At 44.0% G+C, this 17,516-nt stretch overlaps 1 protein-coding gene across 2 annotated transcripts; it reads left to right on the top strand.

Annotated features, from left to right (window-relative positions):
• Nucleotides 1–678: 678 nt before the first annotated feature.
• Nucleotides 679–15,946, top strand: RCN3 (reticulocalbin 3). 2 transcript variants are annotated; one of them, XM_075840233.1, is made up of 7 exons: nucleotides 679–1,066; nucleotides 1,405–1,650; nucleotides 6,124–6,317; nucleotides 7,988–8,163; nucleotides 10,555–10,615; nucleotides 10,989–11,188; nucleotides 14,116–15,946. In XM_075840233.1, the coding sequence occupies exons 2-7, from the start codon at nucleotides 1,424–1,426 to the stop codon at nucleotides 14,221–14,223; spliced, it is 966 nt and encodes a 321-aa protein (XP_075696348.1). In that variant the 5' UTR covers nucleotides 679–1,066; nucleotides 1,405–1,423; the 3' UTR covers nucleotides 14,224–15,946. The 2 variants fall into 2 exon arrangements, with proteins under 2 accessions (XP_075696348.1, XP_075696347.1); XM_075840232.1 differs by lacking the exon at nucleotides 6,124–6,317 and adding an exon at nucleotides 6,366–6,559 and having other exon boundaries at nucleotides 690–1,066.
• Nucleotides 15,947–17,516: the final 1,570 nt, after the last annotated feature.

The raw sequence follows: 17,516 nt of genomic DNA, 5'->3' as shown, positions 1-17,516 counted from the left end.
CTGTGTGAAAATTGCCTTAAGCTCTATGCACACATTGCGTAATTTGATGTAAAAATAACCGCCTTCAAACAGCAGATAAGCGCAGGTAATTCCACGGTTAAAATCCGCACTTAATATGGCATTTTTAGGCGCAGTTTTTACATTTTGATGCGGAAACAGGTGTGGATTTTATGCTGCAGATTTTGTGCGTTTTTTTAATAAACTTGTTTGACACAATTCTGACCCTCAAACGCGAAATAAAGATTTTTAAATCCGCACCGCAGGTCAATTTACGTGCGGAAAAATGTTGCAACGTTTAGATGAGATTACTTGAAGTCTCGTTTAATTTGCTGGTACTGTATTACGCTGCGACAAATTTGCTTAGAAAACTACCACAGCGTGCGCATTGTATGGTCGCCATTCGTTTTAACCTTCATTTCGGAATATGATTTCTACCCCTGATACACCAAGTACATTTGCGGAAATGGATGAAAACTAGTGCAAGGGAAAAGTAGAGCAGTTGCTCCTAGCAACCAATTAGATTGCTGCTTTCATTTTCTACATGTTGGTTGCTATGGGCAACACTTTTCCCTGCACCCGATTTCATGAATAAATCCTCCTCGTTGAGCTGCCTGCTTCCATCGACCAAGCAACGCCCCATGATGTATTATTGTCTCCGGTATATTATAGTCCCCACTTTCTAGAATCAGTCACCTAAAGAAATCGAACTCCAACCATTTTTGTCCCAACCAGGCACAAGTAAATAAAAACGCCTGAACGTTTAGGGCGTTGCTTGGCAACACACCGACCAGCTGACATTCCGCCCGAGTGCGGCACGGCAACACCCAGACAAACGCCACACAAACACGTGGTCGTGTCAACGTGGCGAGCACCAACCAATAAGACACTAGCGCTCAGTCCAGAACTTTCTCTGGCCACGCCCCCGGTGGGCGTTCTAATATTCTAATTGGTAAGGACCCGCCTCTTTCACGCCTACTTGATGCGAGCATTTTAAAGGGGCCGTGCAGGAGCAAAAAACGCACAAACTGCTATCACCGGAGATTGGAGGCTGAAGAAGCTGCAAAAGGTAAAGTCCAGAATAGGGGAGCAGGGTGGAGTAGGTTTTGGGGGTGATCATGTAATCTATAAGGAATATAACTGCAGTAAAGTAAGAAGTATGCATGTATATAATGTAATATATAATGTGCAGAAAATACTTTGTATCATTTCACAATGAAATATTTGCTTCAAAATACCTAGCAGATTACAATGCTAAACTGTGGCTTTCCAGGAGTTTTCCAGAACTACAACTCCCAGCATGCTAAGCGTTGTAATTCTGCAACACTTAGAGAGCCACAGGTTGGAGACCGCCAAGGTCATAATAGGTACATCGGCAAATGGTAACATAAAGTTTGGGTATTACAGGGCGGCCACTGGTGGAAGAATGCGGGCACTTCTCGTACTGCTGGTGCTGGGCATTTGTGCCTACTGGGTGGCGTGTGTACCCACTCAGGATAAGCGAGACCATCGTATCCACCACAGCAAGGACCTGAGTGACCACACACATGACGACAGCACGGACTTCCAGTATGACCATGAAGCCTTTCTAGGCAAAGAAGAGGCGAAGACTTTTGATCAGCTCACTCCTGAAGAAAGCCAAGAGAGACTGGGGTAAGAAACGGCTGTTTAACCCTTTAACAAGCTTAGGATAAGTTTTAGATCCAATCATGCATGTTAGCACTCGGTGTGTTTACAGCGCTGGCATTGAGCAAACCGGTCCCTGGCAAAACTCACCATGCATTTTCCCGGATGTAATTGGCACAAGATTTTGTGTGCTGGTTGCCGTTGGTAACCTCATCGAATAGATGCCCCAAAACGTGTTTCTTCTGACTAGAGGGTTGCGCACGCCCCGGTCTTGGTCCCACCTGTGCGATTACATGATACTACGTCTGATCCAGCGTGATATTGTAGACCGTTCTCTATTCCGTGTAGGAGGTGATGTACAAAATTCTTCACCACCAGTTGTTGCTTTTTACTAAAACCCCCATAAGTGCGAGGCTAGACCAAGACAGGCGTTGTTCTACAGCGTGCCCCAATGTGTGTTGTTGCAAGACTACAACTCCCATTATGCTGAGAGTTGTAATCTTGCAATAGGCGGAGTGCCGCAGGTTAAGGACCATGAGCTATGTGTGGCCGTGTTACGGCAGTTGTGTTATTAAAGGGGTTGTTCAGGATCTGCTGATGTGCCAGGTGTTGGGAGAGAACATCAGTAGAAGTGCGGGGACCCCCACCTGTGCGGTGAATGAAGGGTTAAAAAGTGATACTCCTCCAGATTTGGTCACCTAATTGTGGTAGGTACATTGATAGTGGCCAGTTACTAGATTTTAGGTTTTGCTTCTTGTCCCAGAATACGTTGCTCGCTGTGGGTCATGTCTGACCGCTAGTTCCGAAACAGGTCATCGAAAAATTTCTGGCAACCCACAAAATTCCAAAGTGGCCGCTTTCTCCTATCGGAATATGGGGTATGGCTTTAATAGGACGTGGTCTGTATCTTACTGTGACTCTGGGGTTAACTTTAGGGTCCTGGTCTATGCATAAGATTGGAAATGATTGGTTCCAGATGTAAAAAGCTGCACAAAGGTCGAGTAAATGAGCCGTATTGGTGACCCTCCATGGGCACAGCCCATAATATATTGCAGTGCCCAGCAGATCTCCATTGACTTTGTACTGGGGAGAAGGACGGATAGATGACTATAGAGCAGCTGTATCTCTGTATCTCGCACACATCCTGCATCGGGGAGGAACAGTCTACACATCTCCCACCCTACAAAGAGCCTCAGGGGGAGGGGGAGCTCGGGAACATTCCAGACTGTTAACGTGGCAGTATCCAGATATTTTTTTTCTTCTTTCTTAAAGTAGGAGGGATAAGAATAGGAAGGAATGTCCAGTGTTTCAGATCCCGCCCCTTTAAGGATGAAGAACACATCTGTTCACATCCACACGCACCAGTCCCATGTAACTTCTAGTTTGCAATGATCTTCTTATATTTTTATGTTTCCTCTTACACCACAGTCCATTCACCACAGTCCATTCAATCATGAAATGTCGTGTGCCAGTTTGTAGCTGCATGTTGGCTCGGTGGTTAGCACTCTTCTCTTGTATCATCGCTGGGGTCTTGGGTCTTGGGTCTGAGTCCAACCAAGGACAAAATCCATTTACCAGAAACAGCACCATTCTTGCTTGTGGTCTGTGTCTGGTATTGCAGCATTCAAGTGAATGGATCTAAGGCTTTGTTCACATCTGCGTCGGGACCCCGTTCATAGGTTCTGTCGGACCTTTCGGTCAGGGGAACCCATGAACGGAAACCATAGGTTTCCGTTTGCATCACCATTGATTTCAATGGTGACGGATCCGGTGCAAATGGTTTCTGTTTGTCACCGTTGTGTAAGGGTTCCGTCGTTGTAACGGAATGAATAGCGCAGTCGACTACGGTATTGATTCCGTCGAAACGACGGAGCCCTTAAACAAAAGTGACAAACAGAAACCATTTGCACCGGATCCGTCACCATTGAAATCACTGGTGATACAAACGGAAACCTATGATTTCAGTTTGGATTCTGTTCATGGGTTCCCCTGACTGAAACCTCCGACCGAATCCACAAACCTCCGTCCCGACCCAGATGTGAATGAAGACTAAGCTGCAATACCAGATGCAACCAATCAACAGGAGTGGTGCAGTTCCTGGGCGAATAAGAACAGACCTTTTTGCCTATCTCTCAGATAACACTTTTTAAAGTAGTATTCCCATCTTAGACATTTATAGCATATCCACAGGAGAGATGCGGGTCCCAGCACTTATATTGAGAACAGAGGTCATCCGACACCATTTGGCCTGGTGTGGCAGCCGCCAGCTTGTGATTCCAGATTGGAATTAATGGAGAGGATGACACGCATACGTGCGCTCTCTCTGTTCTGCTCAATGGGAGTTATGGAAACAGCCGAGCAGCGCTTGATCGGCTGTTTCTGGAATTCCCATATGGGAGACTCCCGGTTTGGCATACTTTTTCCTGTGGATATGCCATAAATGTCTAAAATGGGAATACTCCTTTAAGGAATTGGCTTCTGAGCGATTCTGATATATAGTTCTTACTTGAATCCCTTCTATAAGACAGGGCAGGGGATCTTTACCACATTCTGTGGTGTCTATAAACATGAATCGATCATCTTGGCTGAGTGCAGGTTCAGTCCTTGTAAGAAGATCAGTAGAACATTGCGCAAGGATCTAGGGCTCCTTCAGTTTGAGTTCAGCTCTGTTCACATTTGCATCGGATGCTCTGTTAGGATCCTCCATTGCCGATTCTGTTAAAATGCCAGAAAAAGTAGCTCCGCATGCAGCTGTATTTTTCCAACGTCTAAGCTGAAAAATATTCCGTAACTCAGACGGATTTATTTTCTTGACCTGCAGAATATTTTTCCCATAGGCCTATATTGTAGCGTTTTCTGCGGAAATACAAATCACATTTGCCACGTGTGACTGCACGCTTACTTACGCCTTCTCACTATTGATGAGTCTAATGCACATCCATTTTTAGACAACCCCATTGCAAATACTGTATTAGGGCATTAGTCAACAGAGTGGATCCCCATTTTAGGTCCCCCATCTATGAACAGAGCGCTATGAGCTAGTCTCGTTCCGGAGTACCCGGCATATTCATTCATTACATGGACAGCTAATTGATTTCAATGGGAAATACGGTGTTCTGTTTCGACGGGGCGTTATTTTATGCCTCATTTTCAAATAACAGCACGTAAAGAGATGCCCCGTAAAAAGAGCATGTCACTACTTGAGCCATTTTTCATTGACTCAATAGAAAAACAGCTCCAAATATGGGCGGAAAAAAACGCTAGTTACTGAAGTTCAGGGGCTGTTTTCCCTTGAAAACAGCTCTGTATTTTCAGCCATTTTTGGTTACGAGTGTGAACATACCCTAACACAACTTCAATGTTTGTGTGTGCAAGCAAGCAAGAATTCGATGTGGTCTAAGTTATTTTTTTTTTTTTTTTTTGTAAAGATGGCAAGGTCCTATGCAACTTTTTTACCAATGTTAATGGTTATGGTGAAAGTTAGTCGTGGTAATCTCGTGGCTTTACTGTGTCTCGCTAGTAACGCTGTGGAGCCCTAGCCTCAACGTGCCCATACACATTAAATGAAAATCATCCTATCCTGCCCATTTCGGCGTGACGGGCTGTTTAATGTGCATGGGAGTATCCCAACCCTCCCCCGACAGCAGATGTTGGAGAAAAGAAGGATCCGAAATGTTGAATTTTAGGGTATGTTCACACGCAGTGAGCAAAAACGTCTGAAAATATGGAGCTGTTTTCAAGGGAAAACAGCTCCTGATTTTCAGAAGTTTTTTTTAAGCCCCTCGCGTTTTTACGGCCGTTTTTTTTAGCTTTTTTCGATAGTCAATGAAAAACTCCTCCAAAAACGTCCCAAAAAGTGTCAAGTGTCCTGCACTTCTTCACGGCTTTTTTTTTTTTTTTTTTAACGCATAATAAAAAACGCAGCGAATAACTCTCCATCGGAATAGAACGCAGTTTTCCCATTGAAATCAATGGGCAGATGTCTGGAGGCGTTCTGCTTCCGATTTTTTTTATTTTTTTTTTCGCCCGAAAATAGGCCGTGTCAACATGCCCGATCCCTTGTTCCAGTGGTAGATAAGACGATGCAAGAGGTGCCTGGAAGTGGCATATTCCCCTCTCCCCGAGCGTATACGTATATGGGGAGAGTCAGGAGGAATAGTTGTCGGCTGACCGCTATTGTGAGTGTATGGGCAGCTTTAGTGACTGCGTTTTGATGCTGCAGTTACTATATGCAGGACATGATGAGGACAAGCAATGGACGTCCATGACATTACATTGAGCATCCCTGTAGCAGGGGAGTCCTGAGTCGGGGGGTTCCCACTACTGGATAGACTTGCCTTAAAAGGCTCTATGACCTGGGGTTGTATGAAAGCGGAGAAGCCCTTTAAATGTACATCCTGCCGGACCCTCGGCGCATAACCTCTAATGCTTACTGTATTTCTGCTTAGCACAGGAGATAACGCTCCGGTATTAACGCGTGCAGTTTTTGGTTCATTGCAGGAAGATAGTTGATAAGATTGACAGTAATAATGACTCCTATGTCACAGCACCTGAGATCTTGGCCTGGATGAAGTTTGTGCACAGACGATTTGTCTTCGAGGATGTGGATAAGCAGGTGCTGCTGTATGATAAGAACCACGACGGATCTGTGTCGTGGGAGGAGTACTCCAAACAGACGTACTCCCATCTCATAGGTACGAGAATGGTCCTCTTCATTGCTCTTTCCTCTCTCTCACCTGCAGGAAGATAGTTGATAAGATAGACCAGGATAAAGATGGCTTTATTACTGGTGGAGAGCTGAGCGATTGGATCACACACACCCAGAACCGATACGTCTATGAGAACGTGAACAAACACTGGGCAGATTACGATGAGAACAAAGACCATAAGATATCCTGGGAAGAGTACAAGAAGACCACTTATGGGTATGCTGCAGGTAAGGGGATGAGAGCATTGCCGGTCTTCAGTGTGGAGGGCTCCGTCAAACTGCCCCGCTTCTTAAAGACGCTCTTCACCTAAAGTTATATGGGGGTAAACCTGGTTTGCGTGCTGTGAGGCCTCCCTGCCCATTGCTGCTCCGTCCGCTAAAGACCTGAATAATCTGACAAAGATTGGTTGCTAGGGACTTATGCTGCATGACAACTGTCATTTTAAAACCTGTAGTTAGGCAATGTATCCGTAGCAACCAGTCTGTCAGGCATGACTGTTCAGCTCAAAGCTGGATTGCCCTTGGCGGGAGCAGCTTGGCAGCACGGCCATACTGCATGTCAGCCTGCACCATTAATCAGATTTTCACCAATAGACTTGGATGGAGAACCTCTTTAATTTGTCAAAAAGCAGCCATTAAGAAGGCTATTTCTGCATGATTTGCATTGACTGTACTTCTACTGGACGGACCCTTTGGCTATGACACCTTGCATGGCTAACACACGCTGCCTTTACTCACCCCGTCCTTAATATATATCTCTATGGTTGACTCTCTCACATCTTTGTGCTCCTCACCATTGAGCTACTATTCGTAAAACCTTCCTATGGTCCATTGTAAACCTGCAAAGATCTGATTTCTTGATCACGGAGGAGGTCCTAAGAAAACACACATTACATGGCCCATCTATGAGACTATAACCCATGAGACCTGCTCGAACTTTGGGGCGGACACCCATATTCCTCTCTTATGGGCGCACATTGGCTTTCTTGGCTGGTTTGGGTGCAGTTTGGGTGGAATGCTTGCTCCTGGGCAGGATTATGCTTTCATTCTCTTACTATGCATGTTGTGGGGTGATGTATAGTGGAGTAAAATACTAGCGTACAGAAAGGAGATGTCCTGGGGATGTGTATTTTGGATCATTTAAAGGAACACTCCAGGCAAAACATACTGTGTTATTCCTAGTGCATGGCCTGAGGGAGGAGCACACAGGCATTTACAGAGCGAATCCCTGTGCCATGCGCCGCCCCCTCTGCCCATACATTAGGTAATGCCAGGTGTTCCTTTAACCAGTTCCCAATGTATAGATCTAGCTTTGTATGGTAAGACTTTTAACATAATTAATGTCCAATATGTAAGGGTCTGGTCACTGCGTCTGCATTGTTCATTTGGCGTATTCGCCAGATAAGCTCTCGGAGCGCACTCCGACCGTATCCATAGGGTCCTATTCACCTGACAGATGCCAAAAAAGTGTCCTATGGGAGAAGTATGTCTATAAAGTGCCATACATCTGAGGTATGTGTCAGGTAATCAGATGGATGCCCCCCGACGTACGAGGCAGGCGTTGTGTGAATAGAGTCTTACGTTCTGCCGCACAAATTCTTGGTGACTCGTTCTCCTTGTAAACTGATCAAAAATACTGAATGTCTTGTTTCTCAGGAGAAGTTGAGTTTTATGATGTTGTTGATAAAGAAAAATACAGAAAAATGATGAAACGTGATGAGAGAAGATTCAAGCAAGCGGACAAGGATGGCGACCTGATCGCCACCAGGGAAGAGTTCACGGCATTCCTGCACCCAGAAGAGTTTGATTATATGCAAGACGTTGTAGTCACGGTAAGCGTTGCTTATTTCCATTTATTTATTTATTTATTTGGGCGGGGGGGGGGGGGGTCTTTGAAGTAGTTAACATGCATTCTATTGCCTGTTTGAAGTCTAACTGCTGAACATTAAGGGGGTTTTCTCACACATTTATCACATGATCGGTGGGGGTTCAATCGCCGCCACCCTCCCCGATCATGAAAACGAGGGTCCCCTATGTGAATGGAGCGGTGGCCGAGCGTGCGCAGCACCCCTCTACTCACTGTCAATAAGACAGCTGAATACAGCACTCTGCCTCAGTCTATCACTGGCAATCCCATAGACCGTACATGGAGCGGTACTGCGTATGTTCGCTTACCCCTCCATTCACAAATGTTAACCCCGCCCCCCCCCCCACCCGGATCAGACCTATATGACCTATCCTGTGTATAGGTGATAAATGTTTATGGGGAAAACCCCTTTAAATTGTGACTGAAAATAATCACACTATTCCATTCATTCTCATGTGAGATGCTGAGATATAAGGAGCTGTTTGCTGGGCTCTTCACACTGGAAATCTGTCACATGGAGGGAACGCTGTTTTTTTAAATAAAATCATAGAAGCTGAGCAAGGTCAAAAATATCTATTTCGCTGGTGATCCGTGTTCCCTTCATGTCACAGGCAGGTACAGCTGGACAGTGTCAGGAGCCCAGCGGGGAAAAAAAAAAACACAAACCAACTGCATTTTCAAGTTTTGAGAATGACTTATGGGAAGGATGAACTCATTATGTGGCAAGTATTTTTGTAATTATTTGGAGCATGGGAAGAGACTCCAATACCTGGGGGAAAACTGTTAGGCTGCATAAAAACCTATAATATATTCTGTATAAATCCGCTGGAGAGGGTTTAATGTATACGGTCATTGCAAAGGAATGTCCACAATTTTTAATTTATTGTGTTCAAGGACATTATTCACATGTGGAAGAAAGGGTTCTTTACAGTTAGAGTAGTAAATCTATGGAAGTCTCCACCTCAACAGATCATGATAGGCTCCAATGACCGCATTTAATTAAAAAAAAGTAAACAGGAGAATATTTTAGCTGGTTATCCGCCTGTCTTTGTAAAGATTCTCCAACCCCCCCCCCCTCCCCCCCCCCTTCTCTGGTTAAAGCAGCCAAATCTTTCCTCAGGGCTTCAAATTCCCAAATCCTATATTGCAAAGATCCCATCTTCTATGCAAAACTTTTGAACCCTGTTTTTGTGGGGTTCAAGCTAAAAAGCATTTCCTGCTCTATTTAGGTATTTCCTTGACCGCTCACGTAGAGACCCTCTACAAAATGAACTCCCCTCCTATGTTTAAATCCCATAGGAAAGATCTACCAAGGTGACATATTTCGTGTATAGGTAGAATACATACCATCAAGAAGGTGGTCCTTTCTCCCTTGTATTTATTTCGGTCCCTTCATATCCCAGTCCCGTTCGCTGGCTTACAAGAATCCCTGTATTTTGAGGAAGATTATGTTTTACTGTAAATGTAAGACATTGGTTCCCAATATTATGGTGTGGCCCAATTGGCCAAGATCTTCTCAATCCTCCTGTGTCGGTCCCTTATGGGTACGATCAGAATCTGATCTCCCTTTTTTCGTGATCTCCTTGAAAATTCTTCACAGGACACACCTGGTCTCTTGGCGTTTACACTCCATCTACCCATCGGTCCCGGCCTCCTGTTTTAGTGGATGTGACATGGAAGGTGCTACGTGTGTCATACGTGGTGGGCCTGTACCATAGTGATCTCATTTTGGTCCAGTATTTTCTCTATTTCTGAAGTCTTGGGAACCACCTTCCCAAAGTGGTTTGTCTATTGGGACTGAACCATCTGGGTTGTCCAACTTTAAACTTTCTCAGTACATACTATTAACTTCCAGGATTCATGTCGCTTCTACATGGCGATCTGACGTCATCTCTCTGTAGTGTTGGATAACAGGATTGTAACTTACGAAAAGTTGGAAGCCTTTCAAATCCGATACTTTTTGATGCATTTCTGAAAATTTGGCTCTTCCTCCAACTCACGGGACGTGCGTTACAATCTCTCCCTTTCACCCGGTATTATTACAATATCTTTTAGATGTACAGCAGATTCTGGATCTATAGTGTCGCTGCCAGTATTGATCTTTTCCATTGATCTGCAACGTGGCTATATACTCCTGATGTGATGTGGATCTGTTTTTGGTTTTTTTTCCCATGCCCTTTTCCCTTATTTTCTGTGTACCTTTCTTCATCCCCCTGCGTGGGGTACAATCTAACTTTGCTGTTTATCATTCAAAAAATAATATTTTTTTTAAACTAAAACGGTCTCAGGTTAAATTAGACGTGAATTTTTTTTTTTAAGTTGTTTTTTTTTTTTACATTAATTTTGTCTTTTACAGGAAACCATAGAGGACATCGATAAAAACGGAGATGGATCAGTGGATGTTCATGAATACATAGGTAAGTTAGGTTGATGGAGATATAAAATAATATATTTCCTACAAACATTAAAGGGATTGTCTCACTAAGAAAACCCCATCCCTTAAGTCCTATTAGGACATATGAACGTCTCCCATTTTGGATCTCCCTCTTTTAGCCAGAGCCACTAACGTAGAGCGTCTCACTCTGGCGGACACAGCCACGTAATACATGTTCCACCCTCCCCGTTTATCTCAGTGACCATCATGTAATACTATATTTTCTCTGTAGATGGCAGACACCACTTTCCTTGGCAGTATCAGCTGATCGCCGCTTTCAGTTGAATGATATTAATATTCCCTTATAATAGTGAATAATGAAGAGACCACCTCATTAACCTGGTTGCTTCCCTCAGCTGACATGTACACACCTGAAGCTGATGAACCAGAGCCTGATTGGGTTAAAACTGAGCGCCAGCAGTTTAAAGATCACCGTGACTTGAATAAGGATGGCAAGATGGACCGGTCAGAGATCAGCCACTGGATCCACCCGCAGGACTATGACCACGCGGACTTAGAGGCCAAGCATCTTCTATACGAGTCTGACAAGGACAAGGTAAGAGGTCGGCTGTACACTGCAGCGGATCCCGAAACATTCCCGCTCATCCTCTGCCGCATTGTGGAATAGAAGTTTCTGAGGGTGGGGCTAAAAATGCTGGAGTTTTCTGAGGCGGAGTCTCCATAAGTATTGCAGTGGTCACCAACCTGTGGCTTTCCATCTGTTTCACAACTACAACATGTCCTGACAGCCACATTCAGTAGATGGAGACGCACAGCTTGTAGATCACGCAGTGTATTGCATAAATTACAATTCCCTAATTTACTCCCGTACAAATGGCACTTGCCAGAGGGGAGTTGTCCTATTTCTCACCGAGCCACTAAGGGGCCAAACAATTGTTAAAGTGAGCAATATAGCAATGCAAGCTTACCCATTTGAAGGAATGAAAATTGTCTACGCACATCCGTGCAGAATCCACCACAGGGAACCCCAACGCGCGTTTCGCTGTTAATGGTTGCTTCCTCAGGGGGTACGCGCGTTTGGCCCCCTGTTGATCCTCCCTGTATCCGGCATTAGCCTTTAAATTTATAAGATTGTGAGGACACTATGGGCAATCAATACACAATCCATCTGATGTGATAGTGCAGTATCTATGTGGGCAGTGTATATAGCCTGCATTCTATGCCAGTATACCGCTTTATCTAGTATGTCTCCGTGCTGAACCATGTACCACAGTGTCAGTACTAGAGTCTTCATTATCATGTGTTTTTAAATGTGTGTTATTTTGTGTAATAAAATGTATATATTTCTATAATTTCTGACTACAAGCTCTATTTTCTCTTTGGTATGGTCTAATAATTATGGAGCAGTCGATCCGATAAATTATGGGGGGAAGTTGGTTTCTTAAACTTTACCCAGCCTGTAACAAATATGCGATCAGTCTATTTTTCTGTAATGGTGCGCTAAGGGTAGTTTTAGATGGGCAAATTATTGCTCTATAACGTACGCCGATCAATTTACATGGGGTAATGCTCGTGACTATACAGCCGGGTTCAGACATAGCGTAAACAGTGCCGATTTTACGCAACTGATTTCTTTGCGGAAAATCCGCAGCGTAATAGTTTCAACAAATCTCATCCACACGCTGCCTAAAAAACCTGCCGGAAAAAAAATTCTTAAATTGGCTTGCAGTGCATAATTTTTTTTAATCCGCAGCATGTCAATTTATGTTGCGGAATCATTGCTATTCTGCCATTCTGTTGTGGGTTTTCCACTTTGAATTCAATGGGGAGGTAAAACCCACAACAAATAGCAGATTTTGTGGTGGAAAAGCTGTAAGTCTGCCGTAAGAATCGCAACTCAGAAAAATAAATCTTATACTTACCCAGGTCTCTGCTCCTGCGTCCTGCTCGCCCTCCAGGGATGACGTTTCATCCCATGTGACTGCTGCAGCCAATCACAGGCTGCACTGGTCACATGGGATTACATTTCATCCCAGAAGGCTGGGGTGGGGGATGTGTGTCTATGGGTAAGTATTTTTTTTTTTAAAGTGTTTTCTGTAGCGGACATTCCAGCCGAAATACTGCACCACAGTTTGGTGCGGTTTTTCGGCCAGAATTGTAGCGGCATAAAATAGCCAATCAACCAACGAACGAGTATTTGCTCGTTCATTAACTGATCGCTATCAGTAACAATCGTTCCTACAAGTGCTCATTTTCCAGCTCATTGGTCGGTGTAAAAGGTCTTTAAAGAGACTCTGTCACCACATTATAAGTGCCCTGTCTCCTACATAAGGAGATGGGCGCTGTAATGTAGGTGACAGTAATGCTTATTTAAAAAATCTATTTTCACAACGTTAGGAGCGATTTTGGTTTATGCTAATGAGTTTCTTAATGCCCAAGTGGGCGTGTTTTTACTTTCGACCAAGTGGGCGTTGTACAGAGGAGTTTAGACGGCAGAATCTTGTTCTTACTAGAACATGATCTGCAGCCACATACACAGCGATTCTGCTTGATTAACGTTACTGCAGTGTCCTGATAATGAATACACATGACCATCCAGCCTGGACGTCACGTGTACTCAGAATCCTGACACTTCTGAATCTTTTCTGTGAGATTCCAGCAACGGATACGAAATCTCGCGAGATTACGGAGGTAAACGAGATTTAGTTTCCCTTGCTGTAAATCTCACAGAAAAGATTCAGAAGTGTCAGGATTCCTTATGTGGTGACAGAGCCTCTTTAACTCCTGTTCTCATGGAGGGAACTCCAGGTTTTGCATACGTAATTTAGGCGCAAAAAAAGCTTCCGTTTTTACTCTTGTGAATGCGGTTTAGACGCTGGAGAACATCAGGCTGCAATGAACCTGCTCCGTGTTTTTGGAGATGAGGCTTCACCCCGACTGTTGACTCCCAGGATCCTCTGCTTTGTTGAGCGGCAGGAGAGGTGACACTGGTATAAATACAGTCATTGATGTGCTAATTGCTGACACTTCTGAGTACACAAGGTGCAGGTGTTTATTGCATTTCCCTTTGTGTACTTCAGTAATCGTCTAATGCTGGATCCTGCTGAGTGCAAAGTGTTTTATGCTTTTATTGATCACACATGATGCATGTCACATCCAGTGTCAGTACACTGCTCAGATCTGTGCTGGTGACATGACATCCGAATAGAAACTGAGGTCGCTATGCAGTTTCCAGACCCTTTTTAAAGGAACGTCCCAGGAAAACTGTGTACGATTAGTGCAGGACCCGGTGGGCGGAGCATGACACGAGGCTTCAAAGAAACTGTGTCATCCACCTCCCCTCAGGTCCTGCACTAAGCATACAGTCAACCAGAGCATTCCTTTAATGTAATAGACTGCTGCCCCTAGTGTTAAAAAAAAGTTACTACACGTGTTCCAATGCAATAGCTTTTGTACATAGAAATGTTTGTGTGTAATGTACAGTGTGATTCACATACGTGATTTTCTCTTTTCACTCTTAAGGATGATAAACTGACAAAGAAGGAAATCCTGGACAACTGGAATATGTTTGTGGGTAGTCAAGCCACAAACTACGGTGAAGATTTGACGAGGCGGCACGATGAATTCTGAGATGTTCAGTCTTTGTTCTCATGAATGAGCGGAAAACACCCCAGCACATTGTTGGCAATTTACAGATTGGATTCAGTCTATGGCAATGGGGGATTAGAGGGATGGGGGGGGTGCTGTATATATTTTTACTAAAGTCTTCTTCTCTGGGCTCATTAAATATGACATCTGACCACAGAGGGGGGAATTTATTAACTTTTCAATGCCAGTTTCTAGTGTAGAAAAGTCGAAAATGAGGCAAGTCACAATTTGCGTTAAAAATTGCGACTTTTTTTCTGCCACTTTTTGAAAAAGAGGGCAGTGCGGAAGGGGACGGCAATCCACAGCCTGAAAGATTTACCATTCTGCCAGAAACCGCCTTACGTTATTGCACAAATCTACACCAGCTCTTGTAAATTCCACTTTCTGGCGCATGGACGGCCAGAGATTTGCCTAATTTATTAAGAGGTGCATGCCGCTTGATAGATTAGCCACATTTTACCCCCAACTTTCTTTATATTAAGACTGGCGTTTAAAACACCAGTCTTATTAAATTCCCCCCCATAATATGTGGTGACTACATGGAAATCTGCACCTTTTAGCCTCTTTCCATCAGTCATTGGGGGAGATTTATTAATGCGGTGTTAAAAATATACCGTATAAAACTAGACCAGACCGGCACATGTGAACGGCGTGCGAGAAATTTGGTGCATCTTGCGAGACTGAGTATTCATATGAACGCTCGTTCCCAATCGTTGCTCTGTGTATTTAGGGCAATCATAAGCCAAAGAATGAGCCTTTGCTTGTTTATTGGCTGGCCAGCTTATTTATGTGGCCAATAAAACGGTCGCTAGGTGGCAGCACATCATCCCGTGTAAACAGGGAGACGCGCTGCCAACATGATAGAAATGTATGGGGACGAGCGATCGTAGTAATGAGCGCTTGTCCCCATACATGGCTCCTTGTGAAAGGATCAAACGAGTGCCGATCAACGAGCTGTCTTGTTGAACGGCGTTCATTTTGCTGAGCCATATCGTGCCGCGTAAGACTTTCCTTGCGCCACAATGTTAACAAACCTGACGCGTTTTACAGCCACTTAACCACGTCCCTTTCTCTAGACACTTTTCAAAATGGTTTAGAAAGGGGCAAAAAATGTGAAACAATTTGGAGGATGGCATATATGCCAGTTTTATGGCACATTTTGTGCCAGAACTTTGGTGCATTTTGCTCTGTAAATCTCCACCAATGTCTGTCTGACCTTTTTGTCACTTTTTTTTTTTTTAATGAAAGTCTGCAAACTGCTCTGAGTAGTCATGTATAGAGAGCGCGGTGTTCATGGTAACCAATCAGATGCCAGCTAACACTTTCTTGCAAGATGTAATCTGAATGGCTGTTATGTACTTCACCCCTTGCCTGTGGGTTACATTTTATATGTTGACACCCCCAGAATATTGTCCCCAGATCAGGATTGTAGATTCGGGCGTCCACATCCTTACTAGTTCAGTGAAGGGGGAGTCTGGCTCAGTATTGGGATAGAGCAGCCCAATATTCTGTACAGACCCCCTCACAATCATATTGGATGGGATTGCAGTTCAGATCCATTAATATACTCGACTGACCTAACGATATGTTCTAGTATTTGTTTTTTACCTTTTTTATTGAGCCATTTGAACAATGTGTGTGCCCTTTTTTTTTTTTCTGCCCACAATGAATTATTTCCAACGCACCAATAAAAAAATAAAGCTTGTGGAGTTTTTTTCCTGTTTTGCAAAATTATTAATCCTGTGAAGATTCAAGATTGTCCAAGGGTCACTCTTATCCATATACCAGTAAATGTACAGGTCTGTATTCCAGCAAATAGGAATATTCCTATCCAATAACTCCTGTATATATGGATGATATTGATGAATACGTGGGAAAAATAGGCACGAGTTCAATCAAAATCCTGTATGTTTTAAGAGGTTGCCTCGCTTAGGGTGCGATTCCATGTAGCGTTTTTTAATCAACATGCGTCTGACTATCATTGAAACAAATCTGAATATATCTCGATGGTAATCCAAAATGCATGTGAAAGTCACCGCACGGACCTATGCAAGTCAATGGGGCCATTGACATTCCGTTTTTGCGCATCACGCACCCATCGAAGTCAATGGGTGCTTGAAAATCACGGACATCACACGGACGCACATTCGTGTGCTGTGCGTGATTCGCGCAAGAGTTGCTCAAGAAATGATGGGGAAAAAGAAAAACTTTAATTTTGTAAATGTCAAAACTGCGTGACATAAGGATGCCATGTAACGCACGCAAAACGCGGCATTTTTTTTACGTGCGCAAAACGGACACGTTCGTGTGAATTAAGCCTTAGACCGTGTTCACATGTCGCGGTCCAAATTTTGTAGCAAAAAAAAAAAAATTACATGGTGATGTGTGATGCCAGCCTTAGAAAACCCCTTTTCAAGATACCCTTTTACGGTATTTCAAGTTAAAGGGGTATTCCAGCCTTTAGCATTTATCACCTATTCACTGGATAGGTTAAAAATGCTAGATCAGTGGGGGTCTGACTGCTGGAATAACCTCAGAACCGGGGAACCAGTTCCCCTCCAGCCCAAAGAGGGTGGCTAGGAGGAGTTTGAATAGAGCAGCAACTGAGCATGTGCAGTGCCGCTCCAAAGTCTACAGGGCGGATGGATACAGCCAATCACAGTGCGCTTCCAGGGGTCCCTTCTAGCAAGAGTATTGCTTTCCACTTTTTTTACTACACATTATGATAGGTGTTAGTAATCGGGGAGGGGGGGAGGAGGAGAGAGACAGAGAGAGAGAGACACACACACACGGGGACAGCTTTCTAGTCCTGCTCCATGTGACTGGTTTATAGAACTTTTCCACCACGTTACTGGTCTACATTAGGTTGTACCTGGTGTAGTCCAGTGTAGGGGAATTGACCTCCGTAATAGTAAATGTGCCCCTATGTGGGTATTCCTTGTGTATGGACACTCCATGCAAACCAATACATCAACACCCCTGCTAGCGATCGGTTTTTGGTTTGATATATTGAAAAACATGAGCATGTGTTCTGCTCCCCACAAACAGAGAGCCCCATTAGAAGCTAAAAACTGATGCAAAAAATTATCAGGAGTCATTAAATAACCGGATTAACCCCCATATCGGCTTGTTTTGTCGTTTATTACAGACACATTGCATGATCTGGACACAATCTACATCACCATCCACCACTCCAGTCCGATTATACTTTGTATTGTAACGCGTCCAGTTTTAGGTAAAGCTTAGTCATGGCAGCACATGAAGAATTGTAAGAT

This window comes from Rhinoderma darwinii, chromosome 10 (genome assembly GCF_050947455.1).
Source record: "Rhinoderma darwinii isolate aRhiDar2 chromosome 10, aRhiDar2.hap1, whole genome shotgun sequence".
Classification (NCBI taxonomy): domain Eukaryota; kingdom Metazoa; phylum Chordata; class Amphibia; order Anura; family Rhinodermatidae; genus Rhinoderma; species Rhinoderma darwinii.
This window is presented reverse-complemented; position numbering and strand designations above follow the sequence as displayed.